At 46.9% G+C, this 24,192-nt stretch overlaps 1 protein-coding gene across 1 annotated transcript in view; it reads right to left on the bottom strand.

The window, feature by feature from the left end:
- CALN1 (calneuron 1) overlaps positions 1-20,457 on the bottom strand; it is a gene marked incomplete at its 3' end in the record, with an annotated part of 128,257 nt that extends 107,800 nt beyond the window's left edge. Inside the window, exons 1-2 of the mRNA XM_082776636.1 lie at positions 20,348-20,457; positions 5,641-5,765 (exon numbers count right to left, since the gene is read on the bottom strand). Coding sequence (XP_082632762.1) covers positions 5,641-5,758 — 118 coding nt within the window. The 5' untranslated portion in view covers positions 5,759-5,765; positions 20,348-20,457. The remainder of the gene's footprint in view (positions 1-5,640; positions 5,766-20,347) is intronic.
- Positions 20,458-24,192: the final 3,735 nt, after the last annotated feature.

Below are 24,192 nucleotides of genomic sequence, written 5' to 3'. Positions count from 1 at the left end.
CACAACGGAGACACTGTGGATAAGCCTCTTTTTTTAAAACAGAACTCTGCGAAAGAGAAAATAAGCTTTATACAGTTTCATCCACTTAATTAACAGGCTGCTTGCAGAGCTTACACTCAAGCGGGGTCTCAGAGAACCTGTACCCATGTGCAAATCCATGGCTTATAGTGCATCCCAGCATGGCTCCCCCTTGCTATTTCCCCTATGCCAGCACAGTCCTTGCATCTCCAGCCTCACTACCAGTATGCTCATCCTCTCCCCCTCCCCCCTTATTTCTCTCTTTCCACTCTCCCAAGTGTTTTTTTTTTTTCCATGGGCAAAAAGCCGAGCAGAGCAGACGCAGCCTTGTTGCTGCTACATGAGTCAGTCAAGTGACTAATGCCTCTCCCTTTGGGTTTCCCTCCTCGAGCACACTGCTGCTCCCAACCGCTGTTGACCTCACCTGGGACATCAAAGCTGATCAGTGCCCTCTGCCATACAGCAGCCAGCTGGCTGCCAGGCTGGAGGGGCCCTGGCTGCCCCTCTACCTCCTGTGCCCAGCAGCGGGATTGAAATCCCTGCTCGCAAACAGGTTGGAGAAAATCGACAGCTGGAGAGAGATATGAGGAGTTGCAGGGCAACCCAGACTCTCCAGCATGCATGAGACTGTTTGCTGAGCTGTCCTGATAACATGGGAGTGAAAGAGGATCTGGATCAGCCACAGTCACTGTGGCTAATGGGGTTTCTACTAAACAACCCCCAACTGAGACCAGAAGGTAACAGCACTCCGCAGCATCAGGGTCCCTCTCTTTCCAGGACTTGTATCATCCAAGGACCATCATATCAGACATCACAAGAGGGTAAACACCCCTGGTTTTGGCCTTATTTTCAGAGACAGGGCTAGAACAGCATGGCTGCAGTGGCAACGTGTGACTGTTTTGCCCGGTGTGCCACCAGCCCCTTGACCGACCACCTCACTGTGCTGCTGGGACTCCAGAAACAGCTGCAGCCCCAGCACACCTTCAGCCACTTGTCATTGCCTGCTTTATTGGCATGCGGGAGCCAACTACTAATTTAAAATCCATATGGCCATCATTTAGCCGTGGCCTTTAATTATTTCAAGAGCTGTTTTCCAATGTACTCTGCAGCCACTCTCTGTTGACTTCTACACAGAAGCCCAGGAAACAGCAACCCAGTTGAGACCTTCTGCAGGTGGCAGAACGGGGGTGCAGGAAAGAGGCAGAAACCAGGTAAAGCACATCCTGCAATGTGGTGTATAATATCAAAGTCCCTAGATTCTTGCCTTGAAGCTTACTGCACCCCAGACTCATGAAGTTTTGTCCCCACCTCATGGGATGCTCTGCCGACATCTCCAGTTTAGACAGGCAAAGCCATACACTGGCATTTGCACTCAGGGTGTCAACCATAAGGACTGCATCAGGCTGGTCAGCCTGATGTCTACAACCAAAAAAAAACAACATCTCTCAACCTAGAAAAAGCCTTGAAGGTACCACAGACCCCACCTGGGGCAGTTCCTATATGGTCTAAGTCACCAGATGCCAATAACTTCCCTACTGCCACACAGCAAGGATCGTTTCCGCATGGGCACTGCTGATTTCAGAAAAATCTGGGTCATGCAAGGATTTGTCATGATGTCTTTCTGGACAAATAGCTGCTGCTGTGGTCCACATTTGGGTTTCCTCTGCAAAGCGCTCTGACTATAATTCATTTCACAGACACTTTCTGCAAAGACTACTTATAATGCATGTGCCTTCCTTCAGGTGATATTTGTCAGATTCCTACTATGGAAATGTTTTTACCTCCTGACAATACCCTTTAGATAGTGCCTATGGAGGTGGATGACTCAAGCTTGACATGATGATTTCCATCCACCATTTTTTATTAAAAATACTCCTAGCAGTTTGCAACGTGAAGACAGAAGCTGGACTTAAAAGGAATGTGGAAACCACAGAGTATGCAAAAACTGTGCCACAATTTTATGTCAACCAACAACAGCCCTAAAAGCTACATGCAAAATAGTTCCTCCCAGCCCTAATTTGTAATCTCCTGCTCAGAAATCGCTAAGCATATGGCAATAATATTCATCTGAGATCCCACCACACTCCATGGTCCCTGGGAGACAGGTTATGGATGGCCTGCCACTTTCAACTTCATCATTTACTTGGTGTTACAAAGTTAAGTATCGCCTAATATAGCTTTCTGTGAGTTAATTCCCTTTGTGACGGTGACAGCTTCTAAAAACCCTCACGCTACTACAGCACTGCAAATAGCAAACACCGCTGCTAGGAATAGACAAGCCATCAGCAGAGTGACCTGCTATCTCTCCAGCTTCTTTCCTTGCTGCCAGCATAGTATTTAAAGCAGGATGGAAAAAAACAGAGCAGAGTTGAAGCTGACAGATGGCTGATTCAAGTTGGGAAAGTTTTCATAGGAGGAAAATAACCAGTGGGAGAAGCAGCAGAGCAGCACCCAAGGCACACTGCTCTGAACTGCGAGTGTTCAACCAAAAAACCTGGGCTCTTTCCCCGTTACGTTGCATGAGGTCAGAAATATTTTTCATTTCATGATCTCCATATTATCCTTCATACCTTGCATGCAGGCTGCAAACACATGGCATTTGTCGGTATGTGTTGCAGGGACACGTAGTGGCAGCAATGCTGTGTCCCAGCTGGGCTGTGCAGCACCTTCTCCCTGCAGCAGCCCAGAGCTCACGTTTGCAGAAATCCTTCATAAAGCAAACAGCACTGAGATGTGCAACGCTAGACACAAAAAACAAACAAACAAACAAACAAACAAACAAAAACAGCTGGGAAAAAAAAAAAAAAAAAAGGAAAGAAAAAAGAAAAAAAGAAAAAAAACCTGACACTTGTAGGATCCTCAAGTGCACAGGAGCATAATAGAAAATTCCTATTGACTTCCCCAGGAAGAGCGTCAAACCTTTAATGCTTTAATGCCTGTGACTGGAATTTGTCAATAGACTGGGACTCCCTTGGGATCAAAATCTCATTGAAAAAGAAACCACAGGGAATTTGGCACCTCTTTCCCAGCCTATGTGATTAAATGCAAATATGTTATTGGCATAGAGCTATCACAGCTTAATATATCCACAAAGCTCCCATACAGTGACATTAACTTCTCAAGGAAGAACATTTTGTTACTCACCCTGAGATAATTCATGCTCAAAGACAGGAAGGCTATTTCTGTTTTGGGTTTGGACAGTGAGCAGTGCTACCTTCAGCACAGCTGGGCACTAATCTAGTACTAGTGACAAATCCCAGTAAGATAGCGACTGCCAACTTAATATTGCATATGATTTCCAATGGGTAGGCTGTGCTCTGCTAGCTAGCACACAGAAAAACATCTCCAGTATCTTATGCTGCTCTGGCTTTAGTGGATGTGAATGAATTCAGTGCCACTTCTGCATTCACAGGTGGAAAAAAAATGGCCTGAGGTTGAGCTCTTCTCTGCTAAGCTAAGAACTGGGGCATATCTTCGTGGCAAAGATATAAAGCCCTTGAAAATAGGTGTTTGTAAAGCAAAAGGCTGTCAGAAAAAAATATAACTAAATTCTAACAAGGAGCCTGTGCTTAACAGCCAGAGAATAAATGGATGATAAGTTAAAGAGCTCTAACCATTCTCCTGAAGAACGAGGGGGATACTCTTTGTGAGCAGACATGAATGAAATCTGCTGCTCTCCAATTCAATAGCACAGTTATAATAGGGCACAGACCAAATTAAATGGATGCAGCACTCGCATTAGCAGCGACTTGGTCACTGCCTTCTCAAAAGACAGCTCCTCTACGTGTAATTCACTTCATTTGCTGTTAATTAACGGCGATGACCCACAGTGTCTCGAGCGCTGGTTACTCCTCGGGGAAGGCAGGTTCCCACACTGCTGCTCCCAACCCAGAGATTCCATTGGGACGGTGATGCTGAGTGGGCTGCAGAGGCTTGCAAACCACCCAACGTGGCCTGGGGAGACAGCAGGGAGACACGGGAAGGATGGGAATGGGGCTGAGCTTCTGCATGTGACCTTTCTTCCCACATCCAGACACAGACCTTTTCCGTGCAAACAGAAAAAAATCAAAGAGGAGTTTCCCTCTCACGACAGGATCACCACAAGTGTGGGCTACAGCCCTGATGCCACTTGAATCAGCTCTTGACATCTGTATACAAATCTCAAAGGCAGTTATAGCAGAAGTGCTCTAATCAGGTAGGCATAGCAGAGAAACCTTTGTTCTCTGAATTTAAAATAAACAAGACCTCGTCCAATGTTGTCCTGTCTGTGTGCAGCCAACCCCTCTCATCCTGAACAGAGACAACAGCTAAAGGATACACAGAAGCAGAGCCAGTTCACTTCTGTTAGAAAACACAAAATCTTCAAGCAATGCTCCAGTAACCTGGGAGAAGTGCCCAGAAGATGCCTCTGCAACCCTTGTTTGCCTTGGGTCCCAGCTTGGCTGCACTGAAAGTGGTTTCTCACACGACTCATCTCACCTGAAATGCTTTCTGCACATACATATTGGGGAAGAAGAGAGGCAGTGACAAATACTCTGAGAGCATTCTGTTTCTACATTAGGTAAGTTATTACAAAGTTTGCAAAACCAAAGCTGAAGGTTCACGGTTGAAAATGCTTGAAAACTGAAGTCTGATTCACTAAGTGCAGGTGAAATGAGGGACGGAGGGCAGAAATGTTGGCTTTCTGTTTTGCCATAATGCTCCCAACCTGTCCTGGAAGGGCTGTTTCCACCTTGCACCATTCCCTTGCTCATTTACTCATCAAGTTCTCCACCGAAAACGCTGGCTATGATCGTAGCTTGTACCAAATGTCCACTGGGAAGCAAACCAAAAGCTTCAAATTGTTCCACAGCCCTCAAAGACCAGCTGTCAACAACATTAACTTTTGCTTAGAAATGACCCTAGTGAGCCACAAATTGTCTAGAAAAGGAGACTTTCCCGCCACGAACCAGACTGGGAGTCTACCTGGCCTCACATCCCGTCTGCAGGGCAGAAGGGAGAAGCAACCACCAGCTTCCAGAGGGGAAAAATGGTGGAGATCCTACAGGCAGCAGATGTGGATGACTTTCCTGATAACCTTTGCCAGTCTGAGACCGGTCTGTGCTCCAAATCATTGACCTGGAAAGGGGAATTTTAAAGCTCTTTCCAGCTTCCTAAGCCACAAGCCACCTCTGAGCATCTTGTTACACTGTGAAATAGAGAGAAGCCTCCCTTTTGAAAGGGCACAAAGCAAGTGAGAAGACTTTCTCAGGAAGAGAGATTCAGCTCTGCAGGTTCCTGGGGAAAGGCTGAAGACATCTTAATACAAACATATTAGTTCCACTTTTTCTCTTACCAATTTTGCCAATAAAAAGCAGCCTTACTCTTTCAAAAACTGCTTTATTTCTAGGCAGAAGGACAATATCAGAGTTTAAAATCAGCCCTCAGCTCCAAACATAACTGTGGTTGGGGACTGTTTTTTGTCCCAGATCTGCTGAGCCATCTCACTTCCCACTTGCCTTTCACTCCTTGCTTCAAGGGGAGAGCACTTTTCAGGTTATTGCATGGCAATGCTACCAAGAAGGTGAAAACAAGCCTTTCCAGTTCTGAGCCCCCTTGGAAAAAAGCAATGACATTGCTCACCATCCAATTCCTCCACAGAGATATTTGCTAGCTGTTCACTGTCGCTGCCGGCGGAGAGCGATCGGTTCAGGTAGTTGCCTTTGTACAACAAGCCAGCTGTTACATGGTGGAATGGCATCTTCTCCCTGGGCACAAGAGAAAAGGGAAGAGAAAGGCTTATTTTAATTATTTCTCATTGCTTTCTCTGAACAGTGCAATAGCCTGCCTTGAAAGAGCAGCCAGACCAGTCTTCTGAATCCTACACCAGGGAACGTGCACCAAAGTTGGGTGCATGACTGATGGATTGCAGATTTTATTTAGGTCTGAAACAGGAGCTAAACAATCAGGGGGGAAAAATCAGCAGCTTCTTTATGCAGGGCAAGAGTTAGCAGAGACTGAGCAGTGGTGCCTTAGGAAAATATGAGTCTCTAACAGTCATATTGCAGCTTTCAGCATAGAGATATAGTATTTGATAATAATTATATAGTGCATAGGGGTCTACACTGACATGCAATTAAAAAGCCACAGGCTCCAGCAGCATGATTTCCAGAGTCATGAAGGGTCTGGACGCCAGCATCTGACCCCGCTCTGGAGCGCTGGGACCCCTTGGATGGATCAGCCCTTGAGCAAGACACAAGTTGCAGCAGTGCCTCCAATCCAGACTTCAGTGGCCCTTGCCGAAAGAAGAAAATTCACATTCGAGTAGGGCCCAACAAAGAACATTTTCATCTCACAAATATGACAGCTAAGAAAAAATACTGCTCGTTGGGAGACTGTAGCAGGAAACTGTTTGCAAACTTAGCAGGTATAAACACCGCAGCCTAGTGAAGGGCAGCCATCTGCACAGACAAAAGTGGAAATTACTGTCAGCAGCACTTACACATTGATTTAGGATACACAAGAAAGAGGCAAGTTTGCCAAAGTCAATTGAAATATTAAGAGGAAGATTTGTCATACCCTTGGCTGGTTTCAATCAGCGAAGCCCCATCATGGGCCTATTGCATTTTATACTGTAGGGTTCCCGCAGCTCTAAATCAGAGAAGCCAACAGAGCCACCCAGGCACCACTAGGGATCTGGCTGTGGGTCTCCACCATGGCTGGAGCGTGGCCAGGCTGCATGGTTCAGTGCAGACCACAAATATATGCTTACACGGCAGCTTTGGCAGAGCACACTCCTTCACACCTGCAGGGGACGTGGCCCCTTCAGAAACAAGCTCCAAGGACATCCGCACTCTAGCCATGCCAGGACACCAAGGTTTCTTGGCTATAAAGAGGTAAGTACCACCTACTGCAGCACTCCCCAGCCAACACTACAATTACGAAGATGATCTGGCTCTTCCACAGCCTTATGTTCCCACAACAGTCAATAAAACAGATACATATATACACATACACATCTAATATACACACACATCCAAGTACCACTTCGGCAACAAATGACTTGTTGCTTCACTGAGTTAGTAAAAGCTTTAATAGACTCACCAAGAGCAAACTAACCTCGAGACAGCGGAGAGGGAAGAAAAGCCATGAGGTTTCTTTCACATTGCTTAGCACGTCCCTAGAATCTCTCTCACAGTAATTATGTAAATAAATCCTAATCGTAATTTTAAGTATTTTTATTTGGGAGCCAGTTTCTTCAGCAGCACATTAGAAACCGTAAACAAGGTTTTCTTTTTCATTAAGCATATCTGTAATTTCCCAGCACTTGCCAATTAATGTATTTCATTCTGATAGTTGCTCACTCTGACATATTGCTCTGCACAAAGACAGCGATTTTTCCTTCCCACAGAACGACATGCGGCCGATGTCAGCTTTGGTGCTGTCTTGGATCCCAACAAGCAGGGCTGGAGAGACACTTCCAGCACTTTGCGCCACCCTCATTACCTTCCAGCCCCACCATAAAGCATTCAGACAGAAATCGATCCAGGCTTTCTCTCCATAATCACAAGCCCGATGTAAAAGCAATTACATTGCTTTTCAAAACCCTACCAAATTAAAGAGAGATTTAAATCTATCGCCCGCAGCAGACCAGGCGGAGCTGCGTGCAATAAGCCCATGAGCTGTGGCCAGCTGTGATGCAGTGGCAGCACCGGCACCCACGCGGGACTCACCCATGGCCAGAGGAAGGGCATGGAGTGTATTTCAGGGCACTAAAGCATTCCTGAAATTGCGCTTGCTTCTATAAGCATTAAAACAAAATAAAACGAACAAACAAAACTAAAAAAAAAAAAAAAAAAAAAAAAAGCATCTCCCCTGAGGGCTGAAGTACCTAAAAGCAGCCCCCACCTGGGATCTAGTAATGCATTTTAATACTGTGTGGGACCCATGATATCCCAGAGTGAGAAATTTTGGATTTAATTCAACCACCTAGGTATATTATTTTTTCAAAAGCGCCAACATTATTCAACAGAAACCCTGCAGAGCTGCTGGAATTCAGCAGCTCTCAGCCTGCCTCCAGCTTTAAGAAGAGATGCTCAAAGCCAGCCCAGCAGCAGCTCCGGAGCCAGACATCCACAGGAGGACATGCAGCCACCATTCAAGAGCACAAAGGGTCCTGCAGATGGGACCCATCTGTCAGCACAGAACTTGCACAGGGGGAGAAAATGGCCGAAATGGGCATCTTAAGGTGTGGGCCATGGGAGAGCTCAAAGCACAGCATCATGTTTTGCAAAGCACCATGTGTTGAAATACGTAAAAAGCTTAATGGAAATATGTAGGTGCCCAATGTCAGTGTGGGAACAAAAGGTCTGACCTAGCACAGACCTGCTTGGTCCAAATTATTTCTGGATTTAGCCAAAAGGCCTGTGTTAGAAATATAGGAACTTTAAGCTGGCCTGCAGCTGCCCCATCTATTGCCAACTGAGATCCCAGCAAACTCAAACCATAAATGAACTGGTGATGATGGGACTGCCATGCACCACGGTGATGCCCATCCCAGCTGCATGGCTGGCAGTGATGCTGATTTTCAGGATGCTGAGCACTTCCTCCTACTTCAATGTGTTAAATTTGCAACAACGTACACCCTCATCCTCTGGATGGGTGCAGGGAAGATGCCCCAGCTCTTGCCCATTTTATGGAGCTGTACATGACCTTGAGGACACTGGTAAGCAGCATTGTTCGCTCCCTGTCTCCAACAGACACATTTCCCACAAAGCACATTGCAAACTGAAAGAGGTTTCAAAGGCATAGTGGGATTTCAAAGCAACAAAATCTCCTTGAATAATATGAAAACATTGACATTTAACCAAAAAAAAACCTCAAAGAACCCATAAACGTGTGTATGGAAATGTTACCATGGTACCTTGCCAAGGTTTCAGTCTCTGCGCCAAGCTCACCAGCAGGTTACATCCCCCGTAACGCCCGGCAGCAGCACTGCCAGCCTTTCCTTTCAGCACAACCACATTTGTGAAATTTATAAGATGTTCGTAAGCAATTTTCCATCAGAAAAAAAGAAGGCAGTTACACGATGCTCACATGTCTACACTCACTCCAGTTTGCATTCTTCCCCAGCTCTTGTGATATGTTTTTTAAAAAGGCTTTCACACCCAATTGAAAATCTACACAGCTATTAAACTGGAAGGTTTAGCTTAAGCATCAGTGAACGAGATGGAATTGGGATCAATTTGTATCGATCCTGGATGTCCCCTGGTAGTTACCAATTTGGAAAAGATTTCTTGCTAACCTCTTTCCCACCTCTTCCTACATACAGCACAAAATGATGCCCAGAGGTTGATCCTGGTTTTACAGCCTCAGGCTCATGACATACATCACTTGCACTGTCTGGCCTGGACCGTGTATTTGCCTTCTGTATTCAGCTGTAATTTGGTGGGTCTGGACTGCTGCCCAGGGAGTTGTATGGTACCTGGGCTAACGTCCCATCTTGGATGCTGACCAGCCCCACAACCACTGACCAGACAGAAACAATGCTGGTGAGGACTGGTGGGAATATGGTAAGACTGAGGTGTCCATCTCTCCCATAAATCTGGCTGAAGCTGAGCAGAGGATTCAAGCTGATGGTATGTGAAAACACACACATGGGTGGGCAAGCACACACGTGCAGTACAATAGTGTAAACTTCATTTTCATAGGGATAAAATATACAGAAATCCATAGAAAACCCATGAAGCAACTGGATGGTAGGGAAACCAAAACAGTAGGTGTAAAGTCTTACAACTCTGCCCAAAAATCCTTATAAAAGTCATCAATTGAAGTAATGGCAATAATGATGCTTCTTCCTGGACAGAGCAACATTATAACATCTAAGGCAAATAAGAGTGGTGACTTCCAAAAATGTCCCTCCTTTTCCCCAGAGCTGAATGATTGCCATTATCTTTCCAGGCAGGCTGTGTAATAACTCACACTTTTTAGCTGGATCCAAAAGGAAAAGCAAATAGAGTCCTATGTACCACCTGGGAAATTCCTGGGCAATTTAATCCTCTGTGCTCCGGGCATAACACGTCAGACAGGGGACAACAGCATCTTTCCAAAGAGTCTTCATTACTATTCTGATCTGTTTTTCTTTCCCTGCTGCCCATGCCTCTCACCCAGGCAGGCAGCAACAGCTGAGGGATGCAGCCAGCCCCTGCTCTCTGGCATGGGAGCAACAGCACTGGACTAAATCCATACGTCTCTGCTTGTAGCCAATATATTTAAAGGAAAGCAAGTCAAGCGTTTTGTTGCAGACACGTGGCTTTGGCAAAATCCTTCTGCTAGGAAGAGCACTAAGTCACTCTGTACCTTATCACCTGCGTTTGCTATTGCTAACAATAGGTTCAGAGAGAGGGTTTTTTAATTATTTTGTGCAAAAACTTGGCACCTCCAGTAAAATATGAGCCTGAGCTACCAAAGGAAAGCCTGAAGGGCTCGAAGAATCTCATTTTGGTGCGGGGAGAAGCTCTGAGGATGTGGGGAAGGGGAGCACATCAAGAGCTCTGTAATGAGGTGTGGGGATTTAAGCTCCCACAATAAAATGCAGAAGTCTTATTTAATCAGTCTCAACTCAGGTGTGTAAAGAGACGAAGGAATGAAAAGTGTGCTCAGGCAGATGGCTTTTTCTGTAGCTACAAAATCAATATGAGTGGGTCTTGGAAGGGCGCCTTGGGATTGAGAAAAATAAGGTCTGGTGCAAGGGAGCCTCAAAAGGAAAGCCCTAAAATAGATCCTTCCAGGGAGGAAAGTCTTTGAGGAAGTTCTGGCTATTGATACCAAATAAAGTCAAATCCCCCCAAAACACATGGAAAAGAACATTTGTGCCATATACAAGCAGATCTATTGCAGGAAGAGAAAGACAAGAACTTTCCCGCTCCTGGTCTGCTGCTGCAGCCTGCATAGAGCAATAAACACACCGGGCCATTTTGGAAAGCCAAATTTCCTCAGACTGTAATGCAAAATCAGTGGGCTGTGAGTGCAAATGAGCCCTAAAGCTTCCTCTGAAAGGGTTTTGTTTCTAGTTCTGGCAAACAGGACTAATCCCACTTTCCGAGAGCAGGGTTGCTAATCAGAAGCTAGACATTGTATTTACACTCTGTGCTATGTAATATTTTCATAGAGCAAATCCATCCAGTTTCATTCCACACCTTTTACCAGGATATAAAGACTGCAAACATGAGACCCTAACCCACAGCATGCATGCACATGAGCTGCACCATGCATTTGCTGGTGGTGATGCTGGTACAGGCTAAAGCTGGCTCCCAGGGACCACTTCCAGCTCTGGCCATATGTGTCCCCATCCTAACCACACAATACATGGCATTTGTGCTGGATGAGATTATTTATTTGCATTAGCTTAAGAAAATATTCCCATTTCAGAAAATGACCAAAGAAAATCCCTTTGGCTGATATTGGGTTGGGACACTAGCAATAAAGTTCCCCATGGTGATAGTGGGTAAAAGGACTTTATAAACCTTGGGCCGCTTTCAGAATTTAAGGATGTAACCATGGAAGAAGTCCTCTGAAATGAAGAAAACAAGCTCTGAGTGACAAGCCTAATGGATGTAGTGCCACAGAGGCACTTCACAAGCCACAAACTTCCAGGTTTGAAAACTACAAAGCAGTAGGCACTTCAGTTGGTTTTGCACTCTCCACCTTCTCCAGAATATCTGACAATTAAGAAGAAGAGGAAGGTCACTTTTAAAAACATCACAATGCTAAACAACTGAAGCTGCACAGCTGCCTTTGAATCCTGCATGGCAGAAAGGAAGAGCTGAGGATGCCAGGTCAAGTATAAAATAATGCACGTTTCTTTCTGAATGCTGAACATGTGAGAACACAGTGGGATAGCTATAAATCACAGTTGTTGTTTGTTATTTTTTAACTATGGCCCAGGCTGATCCTCAGCTTAAACCGCCAGGAGGAGAGGGCTGCAGTGACCTGATAGCTCCGTACCCACAGGGCAAGCACATCACAGAAAAGGGTATAAAGATGCTTTTCCATTCCCAAACAGGCTTAAACTTGCCGTCACAACCAACTCACCAGCATTTCATCCATTCACACAACCTTCTCAGTCTCCAAACCCATTCACAGACAGCAATCCCAAGCTTTTTGTCTTCCTTCTCCCACTTTCTGCCATTTCTGCAGCCCCCTACCTCTGGCTGCAGGGGTGGAGTTCAGCCATGGTTAGTCCAAAATTTCCAATTTCACATAAACCACAGCTGTCTTTGAAAGCTGACATTAAAAAGCAAAAGAAAAGTCAACAATGCAACAAAAACCCAAACCTTCCTCTCTCCCCCTTCCTCTTAAAATTCACCTGAAAAATGGAAAAAAAAGGCAGTCTTGGAAATGGAGCTTTTAGCCCTCGGCAGGCTGTGGTGTGTGAGCACCAGCCTCCCATCCCCTTCTGTAGGCACGGCTCCTCTACAAGGAGGCTGGACCTGTAGTGTGCATCAGGCAGGCACTGCCAAACAAACAAATAAACAAACAAAAACAGAGAAACAAACAAACAAAAACATAAAAAACATTGTTTGAGGACACAGTAAGGCTTTATGAGAGGAAAAAATGCAGGCTACTAAAAAGCTTTAAAATCTAAAGGTGAAAGGCTTCCATGATGGGAAGATGAGGCTATAAACATGCAAACTAGAAATTAAGCAAGAGTTTTTAATGGCGCAGGTGATTAACCGTTGGAACAAACTACCAGGACAAGTGACACATTGCTATCTCCCAGACAAGACCAGATGTCTTGCTGGAAGACATGCTTTAGCCAAGCGCAAGCTACTGCACTCAGTGCTGGAGGTAACCGGGTGAAATCTAACGGCTTGTGACGCATCATTTTCCAGATGAGATGATCATAAAATTATGATCATAGAATCAGATCATAGAATCACAGAATGGCTTGGGTTGGAAGGGATCTTAAAGGTCATCCAGTTCCAACTGGGATGCCAAGCAGGCAGGGATGCCACCCACCAGATCAGGTTGCCCAGGGCTTCATCCAACCTGGCCTTGAAAACCTCTAGGGATGGGGCATCCACAGCTTCTCTTGGGCCTTAAAATCCAGAAGTCTGTGCAGACACCCAAAGGGACTGAGCAGCCTCGAGGCCAAGATGAGAACACACTGAATAGAACCATCAGCCATGCCCTCCTCCCTGGGCATTGTCCCAGCCTCCTTCTACCTCACCTTTGCTTTGCCTTTCCCTACCAAAGCTATGCAGCTAACACTGCCAAAGAGACCAAAGCCACCGCATGTCCTTCCCAGCAATCTGAAAGTTCTCCTCCCACCCTCACCCAGTCCTCAGCTTCCCTGGTACTCAGGAGACAGGGCCATGGGCAGAGTCAGCACATGGCACATTAGGCTGAGCACGCATCGCATGTCAATGGTGCAGGCAAGGCTTTGTGCCGTCATCCACATCTTTTCAGACCATGTCACGCAGCCCTTCAACGGTCCACACTGCTTAAACACAAAAATATCAGATTTCTTGCTTAGCTTATTTCTTTCAGAGTGGGAGACACCGGCACAACAAGGTAACACAGAACTAATTAGCCTGCGTGTGTCATCACACAGGGAAACGAGGTCCTTGCTGTCAGTGAGAGAAAAAGGACAGCAGAGCTTTTAGCTGAGATGAAGAGAACATCAGAACAGCCAGGAAATGTCACTTGTGCATCTCTAGTCCCTCCGTAATGCATTTCTACATGTTCCTCTGCTCTGTTCAATGGGCTTCTCCTTCACTAACAACTCTTGGGTGTTTGCTTATCGAGAGTGTCTTGGGGACAGTGTTCTGAGCATGCTCCTGTTCACTTACTCGTGTCCAGTTGCCTTCATTTCACATGCATAAATCAGACATGAAGACATTATTAGAAGCAATTGCTGGCACCCCCAGCACACTGAGCAAGCATCCTATTTAAGAAAACAATATACAATGGATTATTCATAACAGACTGAGTGCGTCACAGATGAGTAATTATAAACATGAAATATATCAATAATGACAATTTTTACAGCAGATTTAACAAAGCAACACACTACAAATACCCTGTTGGTTGCTTATGTATTATTAATGAAATGCCAAAACATTTAGTTTTTTTAATAGGACAATTCATTACTCCCAATAAATGTGACTTATGCCAGGCCTCTTCTTTAAAGGAGCCTTTGGACATCTGGTGAGGGTTCATTTTTAACAGCACTAGCTGATGGTTCCTACAGAAACTTTCCTTGGAGCTATGAGGATGGGAGCCTTCAACATATATAAATGAGACAGAAAGTAATTAAAGTGGAGAGGGTAATCACAACACTGGAATAATTTTAGTATAACTTGAGGTGGATCATATTATAAGATTCAAACTGATATACACTCCAAGCACTTCTCCACCCCAGACATCCAGGGCTGTTAGTTTCTTTGGTAAAGTGTCTTCACACGCACAGTATGACCCAACTTTAAAACACAATCCAGACTGCAATGCCTTACAAACCCAGTCTGCTGGAGAGGATCAGCTGACCCCAGTGAACACCCACCCCAACAAGAAGTTTTCAGAATCACGTCATTAATAATAATGAGGCTAGTTATTACCAATTACTACTATGCCAGGAACTGGGTATGATAGGAAAGGGTTCAAAGGCTGTTGCAGTCATGGCACCACTTTATGCAGAAAACTGGAAATATCAGCTGCATTTGGAAGCACAGGATGCGTTGCATTACAAAGAAGGCAACCAGGGTAACTTTGCCCATCCACAGCAGCTGCTTAAAGCCAACCACAAGTCCATTTAGCTGCTTATGGGACAAGTATATAGGTAGAGCCCAAACCTGCCATGTCCTCCATCTGTGCACAGCAGTGGGGAGGGATGGCTGCTGTCAAAGCCCTGGAGCAAAGATGCTGCAAATCACTGAAGCACTCCCTGAACTCAGATCTGAGCACATGCTAGAGCACCTTGTCTCCCAAGACCTTGATTCACAAGTAAGCAGACCCTACCAGAGAGAGCTCAGCAGCCCTGAGAAACTCTGCGCTTCTTTCTTTTCCAGCTACCGGTCTTTGGAAGATTATAGCAAAGCTGTTCCAAGAAACCAAAATACTGCTGGAGCGCAGTATTTAGCTCTTGGGGTGGCACAAATTACAGCATCCTTATTTTTATGTCAGTATTTATTTGAAGGAAATGTACAACAGAAATCTGACACTAGCTGTATTTTAAACCCACGAGCACTCTGTAAACAAGCTAGACCCAGAGAGATTTGTATGTTTCTTCTTGAAACATAAGGAGAACCACCGAGACTGAATAATTGAAAACAGTTACAGAGACTTCGTTTTCTTGTTTTTCCTGGGATTTGTTCTTGGGCTGGCTGCTCCCAACCTCAATACCTGGCAGGGATGATCAACTATTTGGAATCTCATTAGCATAATAGTTGACAGCTCTCCGTGGGGGATCACTGCCCTGGAGGAGGTCACCAATATGCAGAAAAAAAGAGTGCGGAGGGCATTTCTCTTCAAATGCAGTTTTTAAAAGGGGTCAGAACAGAGCATCTAAGATCAAGTATGAATACATAAATATATCTCAACTCATTATTATGACAATTTTGGTAGCATCTTTCATCTAGAGAGGTCCTCAGACCCTTGGAGAAGCTTGCAAATAGGCTGCACAGATATGTCTGGGTCTTCACATGCATGTCCACAGGGACACGCTTGACCTGGGGGCTGCAGCAATCATGGGAGGTGATGGTAAAACTCCAGTTACCTTCACTGGGACAGGTTGCAAGCATCAGCAGTGCTGGCTCAAGCCAATGGGCTATTTATGGAGCTGTTTGCCTATGGCTTTGCAGAATTGGGTAAACCTTCAAAACGATCCTGGTATCTATGCAAACTATGCAAACTATGCAGCTATGGTCCTGCAAATAGAGGAGAATGAAGAAAACCTCATTAAACTGGATCAATCTCAGAGCAGGGGCGGGCTCGCCCGCAATTCATTAACTTCAGTGAGTCTCTGCCCTACTGACCCCTTTGCAGAATCAGGCCCCTGGCTGGAAGCGAGTACAAACACAAAGAGAATTTAGGTTAGGAAGGAATTAAACCAAACTGGAATTTGTGCAGGATATCAGCAGTGTCTGTTTCCTCAGCTATTCCCTTCTTGTAAGGGATGCGACCAAGAGAGCTCTCAGTTTCTTGGGCTCCCTCACGTCCCTGTTTCTAGGTGTTGGCATCAGGGAATAAAGATCCTGAGGAAACTGCTTGCACACACACACTCTCTCTGCACACACATGCCCACCGCGCTGTCATCTACAGCATCCCACCCAAGCGTCCTCCTGACTCTGCAGGAGACAGAGCCTGCAGGCAGGCTCTGTAGCTTGTCAAAGGCAAAAGAGATGGATTTTGACCCTTACTGCACTTACAAATATCCCAAACCGTTCTGCAGAATGAACTGCAGATATCTCAGGGAAGAACTCAAGGAAGAACTACCACAACCATGCATGATAACAATGGAAGTCCAGGAGGGAAAGGCAAGGGGTGTTTTGGAGAGCCCCAGGCAGCAGCGGCAGCACTGAGCTCCCCCAGTGTGGCTGTGCACCTCATTGCTGGGGCTCGGGGACAGCAGGGGGCCGCTGCACCTTGGCACCCCACTCTGAGACCCCTGCACCCTGCCAGGCACCCACTGATGCTGCAGGACCCCAGCCCCAAGCAGCTGCAACCTGCATGCAGGCTGCCCAGCCGGATTTCATGGGGCATGGGGAGGTGTGTGCTGCCTGAAAGCCTGAAAGCCTCAGCTGCGAGCAGACTTAATGACAGCACGCAGTGCAGACGTCTAAGGTTGTTTTTTTTTATCACGCTATAAAAATGTATATACAATTATGCCCTGTAAGCCTCCGCAAGCAGATATTAAGTTCAAGGAATGAAAGGGCAGTTTTAGAACCACCCACTGAATTTCTATACATTTTCCGTGTCCTACCCGTGGACTTCAGGTTCAACAGACTAAATCCATGCTGTGACTTTAATTACCATTGCTTAAAGCCTTTATTTGGAGAAACATTTTCATATTTTTGTGCTTTTATCAAAGTAGACTGCCTTTAATTAAAAGCAGACCTGTAAAATGGTTTGCTTCTAATGCCCTCTTTTCACGATAGCCCAAGTACTATTGCATAATACCCCGTATTTACTTCAGTTTCTTGCTTACACTTTTTACACTAACCACATTCACAGGTTAAAAATACAATTAAAGACTATCCAGTCTTGCAAAGCTTCTCCATACATATCACTTCCCCCTTAACAGCTGAGGTAACTGACATATCTTTAGCTGTAGCCTGTGTAAAACCGAATAAAACTGACTTGGCATTGTTTACAGGACCCATAAAAAAATCATTTTAGTTTACCTTAGCAACCCACCTGGCTAAAATGAATGCTCTCAAACCCATTCTACATTGCCAACATATTCTGAAAAGGCACTGCCTGTTTCATTTTACCTCTCCAAATAGACTGCCTACCATATTTCATGCTGAATCAATAAAGTTATATGTGCACAAATCGACTAAAATGATGTTTACTGGTATTTCTAATACAAGTAGTTTTTCAATGGGTATTTTGTTCAGCTTACAATAACTCTGGAAGATAAAACATGCATAGTACTATCATCTCAATACTGGTCAGACAATGATTTTGCTTAGAAATTAGGTCGTTTAAAGAAAAATAAAATGAGAGGACTTGCATTGCATTATAACTTACAGAGGAACGTTTCCTGGAGGCTGTATGAGATGCACAGGACCAGCCATTTAAATGTATTGAGACTGGGCTGGGGATTTATTCTGTTGATGGAAAGCCTGGACAAGTGGCCACAAAAACGTTGTTTATATATTCATCTATATTTATATATACACCCATATATCTTGATATGGTAGGAATAAGCTGCATCAGCAAGCACATTATGATTGGATAAAAACTGCATGATAATGAAGTCAGAGAGTGAGAGTACAGCGAGAGGAGGTACAACCTGGTCTTCCCATGCAGCCGACATAGGAAAGGAAGATTTTGTCTAAATTAGCATTTGTACAAGCTATTTCTTTAAGTTTTGGTGGGTTTGGTTGTTTTGTTTTTCTTTCTTTTTCTTTCTTTTTCTTTTCTTTTTGCAAGATTCAATATCAAGGAGATACTCTGAAAGTGCTTTTGTTCATGTTCACTGATGAAATCCATCAGTTTGCAGGATCAAGCCCTGGCCTGGTTCTGCCCCTCTGGGAAGTTAAAGGAAGGTGCTGCACTAGCAGCACGAGGTCTGCACGCTCCCTCAGAGTGCAGGACCAGCTCCTTCAAGACGGAGCCCTCCAGGGGCAGATACCTGCGGCCCTTATGCTACCTCCAAGTTTCCACCAGCGCAGGGTTCAGCCCAGCCCCACCATCTTCCCTGTCTCCGCTCTGCACACTGGGGGTCCTGCTGGGGACATGCAGGCTGCCCCACCAGAGCCAGGGAGAGGATCTAGCCAGAAATGCAGCACAGGGAGATTTATCTATAGGTACAGTGCATACTCTGAGGAAACAGCTAAGGATCTCCAAAGATGCCGAAATCTAAAAAGATAAAGCTTATTTGCAGAAATAAATAGTCACATCACTACACACGCATGTACATGGGGAAAGGACGCACACAAAGACCCTCTCCCTCCCCATAGTAAGCCAACTCGAACCTCCTTTAGGAAAGAAAAAAATGTCATTGGGAGCTCTTACCTGGTAAAATTTATATTCCCAGCTACCAGCACACCTACAGCAGCCAGCTCTCACTTGGCGTCACACAAAGGTGCGACAGCAGATCATCTCAGGTCACAGACGTTTACAGCCATAAGAAAAAAAAAAAAATAAAAAAAAATCCCAAAACAACCCAAACCCCACAATATGACACAAATGATATCCCTGCAACGGTAGTCTCGTTACAAACAAGATGAGATGAAGGAGGGGTTTTTACTTGCTCCGAGGCATCATATGGAGCTTAATCACAGGCGGTTACGTATATGGTGCTTTTGGCCTTCAATCAAGTGTGTCATTTTGGTGGCAGCTGCCTACGTGATGTAAGCAACCTGGGCAATCCAGTCCTTTGCCAATCACAGCCTCGTGCAGCTATTTCACAGCTGAACAATGGGAAAATTCGATTTCCCACGCAATGAGGAGGACGGAGTTGTAGTCCAGCAAGCTCAGCGAGCAAGACAAGGTCCCGCACCTCTCCTCCAGCAACCACAGCCCGACCAGACCTCAGTGAGCCGTTGTTCCCTCTCTGAGTTCCTTCTGCTACCGTCTCCTCGCGGAGCCCATCTGTATCCCGACGACTTTCAACACGCTCCGAAGCCACCGAGAGCCAAGACAAGCTTGCAAGGTGCCCAGCAAATGAGTGCGACACAGTGCGGCACGTGCTAAGGAGGATGCAGCTGCTACATGGAAAACAGTGAAACTTGGTGGGTGGAAAAGGTCTGAGCTGCTGGTGAGTAACAGGAGAAACAGCTCACACTCAGGACATCAGCAAAGCAGCTCAACCTTCCTTAATGCATTCCTTTTGATGTTCAAGTGGGTAAATCAGGAGGCAATCACTGCAAATCATATATTAAATCTGGTGATTGAAATTATCCCTGAAATACAACGAGGCAGGGCTGAATACATTAAACCCATTACTAGGCGACCGGGCGACAGGCAAGACTCTCTTTGGGAGTCTTCTGGGTGCTGACACCGGCATCGGTAGGTTTTAGGGGCCAAATTCCTCCCTCGTTGCCTTGATTCCAACAGATTCATTAAGACCCATCTACTCAATCGTATGGCGGATGCTCCCTCTGCTCTGGGATCTTCCTTCTTAGCTAACTCCACACGAGCAGGACACCGCAGAGACACCGAGCACTTATTACATCACCCGCGGTAACAGCGGGCCTCGAAATAAAGACCAGGACTCCCCGGGCTGCAAAAGTGCAGTGACGCCGCTCCATGGCAACTCGGGCCCCTCTCCTCCCGCACGCGTGTGTGCCCACGGCCACGGGGGGAAAAACCCCAAACCACCACAGCGCCCGAGCCACCGCCGCGCCACCGGGCAGGAGCGGGGGCTGAGCCGGGAGGGGGCACCCGCAGAGCCCCCGCCCAGCATCCCCCGGCCCCGCGGGGGTCCGCTGCGGGGCTGCCCCGTCTGAGCGAGCCGGCGGGGTGGGAGAGCAGCCGGCAGCATCCCCGGCGCGGCCAACAGGTCGGCTCCCGTTAAGCGCCGGGGGGGCTGCAGGGAGCCCAGCGGGGGCTGCGAAGAGCCTAGCGGGGGCACCCGGCGCTTCACCCCTCCCGCTGGAGCCTCCCCCCTTCCTCGACTCACCTCTCCACCAGCCGGCTCCGCCGCTACAGGTTTGCTCGGCTCCTCTCCCCCCTCCAGATCGCTCCTGGCCGAGTTATTCGAAGGAGGAGGGGGGGAGGGATGGAAGGGGGGGGGGGTGCGGGAGGAGGCAGAGAGAGAGCTGGGCGGTGAGGATGGCGGAGAAATAAAAAGAAGAGAGGGGAAAAAGGAAAAAAAGAGGAAAAGGGTTAAAAAGGGGGAGAAAGGGAAAAAAAGGGAGGAAAGGGAAAAAAGGGAGGAAAGGGAAAAAAAGGGGAAAAGGAAAAAGGGAGAAAGGAATAAAGGGAAAGAAGGGGGTAAAAAAGGAAAGGTAAAAAAGAGGTAACAAAAAGGCAAATAAAAGGGGGAAAACGGCGAAAGAAAAAGGGGGGGGAAAGGGCCAAAAAAAAAAAAAAAAAAAAAAAAACCACCCCGCACCCTGTGTATTGAAGGCGGCGGATAACGCCGCCCGAGGAGCGGAGCGGAGCAGCGCGCTGCGGCTCAGCGCCCCATGGCCCCGCCGAGCCCCGCCGGCAGCCCCCGGGCAGGGCGGCGGCGCTGCGCCCGCCCGGGGCCCACCCTCCGCCGCGGCCCACCTTGCGGCAGGCCCCCGCTAACCCCTTCCTCGCCGCTCCCCCGCCTCGCTGCCCACCCCCTGGCCGCGGAGGGGCCGGCCGGAGGCTGGCTCCAGCCCCCGCCGTGCTCCCCGGGGTTAGCGGGGTGAAGGGCCCCCGGGGAAGCACTGATGTGGGGCCGGACTCCTTCACTAGTGGGCTCCGAGGGTCGGTGGGTGTATGCTGCTGCTGGGTCTGTTTTTAGGAATAGGTAGGAATAGGATGGGGGGGGGGGAGGCACTGGAACAGGTTGACCCAAGGAGCTGTGGGTGCCCTGTCTGTGAAGTGGCCAAGGCCAGGCTGGATGGGGCTGGGGGCAGCCTGGGCTGGGGGCAGGGGGCCCTGCCCGTGGCAAGGGCTTGTAACTGGGTGGTCTTTAAGGTTCCTCCCAACCCAAACAATTCTGTGAGTCTATGAAGCAGCAATGGAGGAGAAAACACATCTGCACACGCCCCAGTGCTCCTGTGTGCACAAGCGAGCGTGCTTCCCCGCACCCTGTGCCCCAGCCTGGGCAGCCCGCCTGCCCCTTTTGTGCTGGGGAGCAGAGCAGGGAGCCGTGGGTCACCAAGGCAGGCAGCCCCTTCTGGGCACACCATAAGCACATGGCTGGGGGATCTCCGCCTGGTATGAACAAATCCACCAAAAATCAAGTCCAGAGAAAGCCAGGCCAGGGTACTTCAACTGCCTTTGCTGGACCCAGGACACAGCCTGGAAACACCTCCGGCACCTACAGCAACACTCCCACAACCAGGTGAGCACTGAGCGAAGACCAGGGCCTTCACAATAAGCGTCGACTTTACAGCTCAAAGGCATTTAGCTTACATCATGCACGTGCTGTACTTTTCAAATTTAAAATCCTCCCCACCTCCTTCCTTTCAGCCTTGTGGCCACCACATTTCTCACACTGGGATTTTACCATCAGAAGGGATATGCTCACCAGCCATGGAGCCAGGGGCAGAGGGATTTTTTTTATTTATTTAGCTGGTCTCTTTGTACTAGAAATCCTATCTCCATCGATTATCAAACCACTGCTTTGCCAGCTCAGCTGCAAAACCCAGCTACAGGACTTCTGTGTCCTGCTGCCTGCTTGCCCTGTCCAGGGCCTGGATGGAGATGCAAGAATTTAGCAATGGTCCAAGTTCCTGACAAAACATTGGGGTGTTCAGGCCTGGCTACATCCTGTAATTTTACCATTTTGATGAAGCAATTTTGTGTCTAGTGAGGACACTGCTTCTGTAAGCTGGCTCTCAGCACTGTCAGGGGAAGCTGAATGTTTCATCAGGATGAGACCTGGATCAACCTCTTTGCATCCTTTTACTTATTTTTTTTTTTTTTTTTTTTTTTTCCCTGAACCACAAAGCAACTTTCACAAGTGACTTCCCGAGCTTCATCCAGACTGCATACGTGAGTAAAGCGGGGTAAAACCCTCTCACTTGCAGCACGTTCTTCCCTGCCTTCAGCTAATTTCCTTTCCTTCAGCTCTGGAAGACATTAACCAAAAAGGTTCCAAGCTTCACAGCTCAATACAGTAGCTGGAAAATCCATTAGGATTATATATTTATTATTAAAAATTGTTAAAGAACCAAGCTCTCATTAATCCCTAAACATATCCAGAATAACTCCAAACTCATGCCTGTGTAAATAAGACCAGCCTCTAGCCCTTTTCTCTTCTTCTCCCTGAGAACTCAGAGCAGATCCTGCCAGACCTTTGTTTTTAAGAACCTGTCCTTGGTACCAACAGGGGCAGCAAGAGGACGGAGCGCGCTCTGGAAGGTGATGGCTGCCTTGGAAATCAGTGCCCCGATGTCCACATTGCGCTCCTGAAAATGATACAGCGAGAGACAATATAATACTAATGTGACAAAGCAAAGTGCTGAAAAATTATGCGAGGCAGGGCAGGTTGTTGTCAGAAACCTGCCCGGCTGCCTGTTGGGGACCAGTGGTGGTTGTCACTGTCAGTGCCGAGCCGTCGCTCTAATAACAAGAGGATTATCGCTTGATGTAATTTGCTTTCAAGCTGCTGTACACCAGTCAGACCGATTACAGTTGGGTACCTCCCAGCTCACAGGGAGATGCTCAGCAAACCCGCAGCCATGAGGCACCACAAGGTCTTAATTTCAGTTTCAGTGTCTTTTTAGATGAAGGAAAGCAGTGGCTGAATGGTGAGCTTGCAATAAATATGGCAGCAATAAGCGTAGCGTCCAAGAGGAGGCAGGGCAAGCCAGTGAATGATATGAGTAGAGGCAGGTGTCTTAAAAATATCCCATACATTACCTAGATGTAAAGTCTGTAAGGGTCAAACTTAGAGGTCCCTTAGAGAAAGTCCTCTATAGAAATTAAGTAGTTGTGCTCAGTCAGGAGCAATCCACTGAAATAAAAACTATAGAAGGTCTGTGATGGCCACAGAAATGAGGAGGCCCGTAATTATTGCCAACAGTACTGAGGGGAGTTCGGTCCACTCCAACTGTAGATGTCCCAAGAAATGCATGTCCAGACGCTCCCTGGAGAGGGTTCAAGAGCACTGCATGGTCTAATGGCTCTCACAAGTGGGATTAGTTTCTCAACTTTTAGCCTAATTTTTTTGTATTGCTTAATTTCATCACATTATTTCTGATTAAACGCTTTGTGGAAGGCATACAATTGCTCCCTAGCCTGGATTTTCATGTTTTAATGATGGTTAATTATTCCAGGAGAAACTTTTATTTTTACTTCTTATTCATTGTGCTTTTGCACTGGGTGGTTTATTCTGAAGTTTAATTAGAGCATTTCAGAACTAAATATCTAGATTAAATCATTGCTGAGCAAGCTCTGCTCAAGGATTTACGACTGCTGTGCTCAGCCTCCACACACCTGCTGACACACACAACCGATGCACTGATCGATAGGTTATTTGGGCTCGCATGTGTTGATCAATGGGTTCTTTAGGCTCACTCGTACTGATCAATGGGATCTTTGTGATGGAGACAAGCCTGCTGAATGCTGCAGGGGCTCAGGGAAGCAACATCTTGCTGCCCCACTATGCCGTGCTCTCCTGCACCCCATCTTCTTCCTGCTGCAGAGGAAGGGGATGGATGAAGGCACTGAACATGAGGGGTAGAAAGGGCAGCCTAAAGCCACTTCAAGCACCGGAGATGGCATTGCATGCACTGACAGCAGGCCTGGGCCGCAGCAGCTCTGGCAGAGTCACATCTCCAGCCCCACCATCTGCTTGAATCCAAGGCTTCATTTCAGCCT

The sequence above is a fragment of the Aythya marila genome (assembly GCF_965140915.1).
Source record: "Aythya marila genome assembly, chromosome: 20".
NCBI lineage: Eukaryota > Metazoa > Chordata > Aves > Anseriformes > Anatidae > Aythya > Aythya marila.
This window is presented reverse-complemented; position numbering and strand designations above follow the sequence as displayed.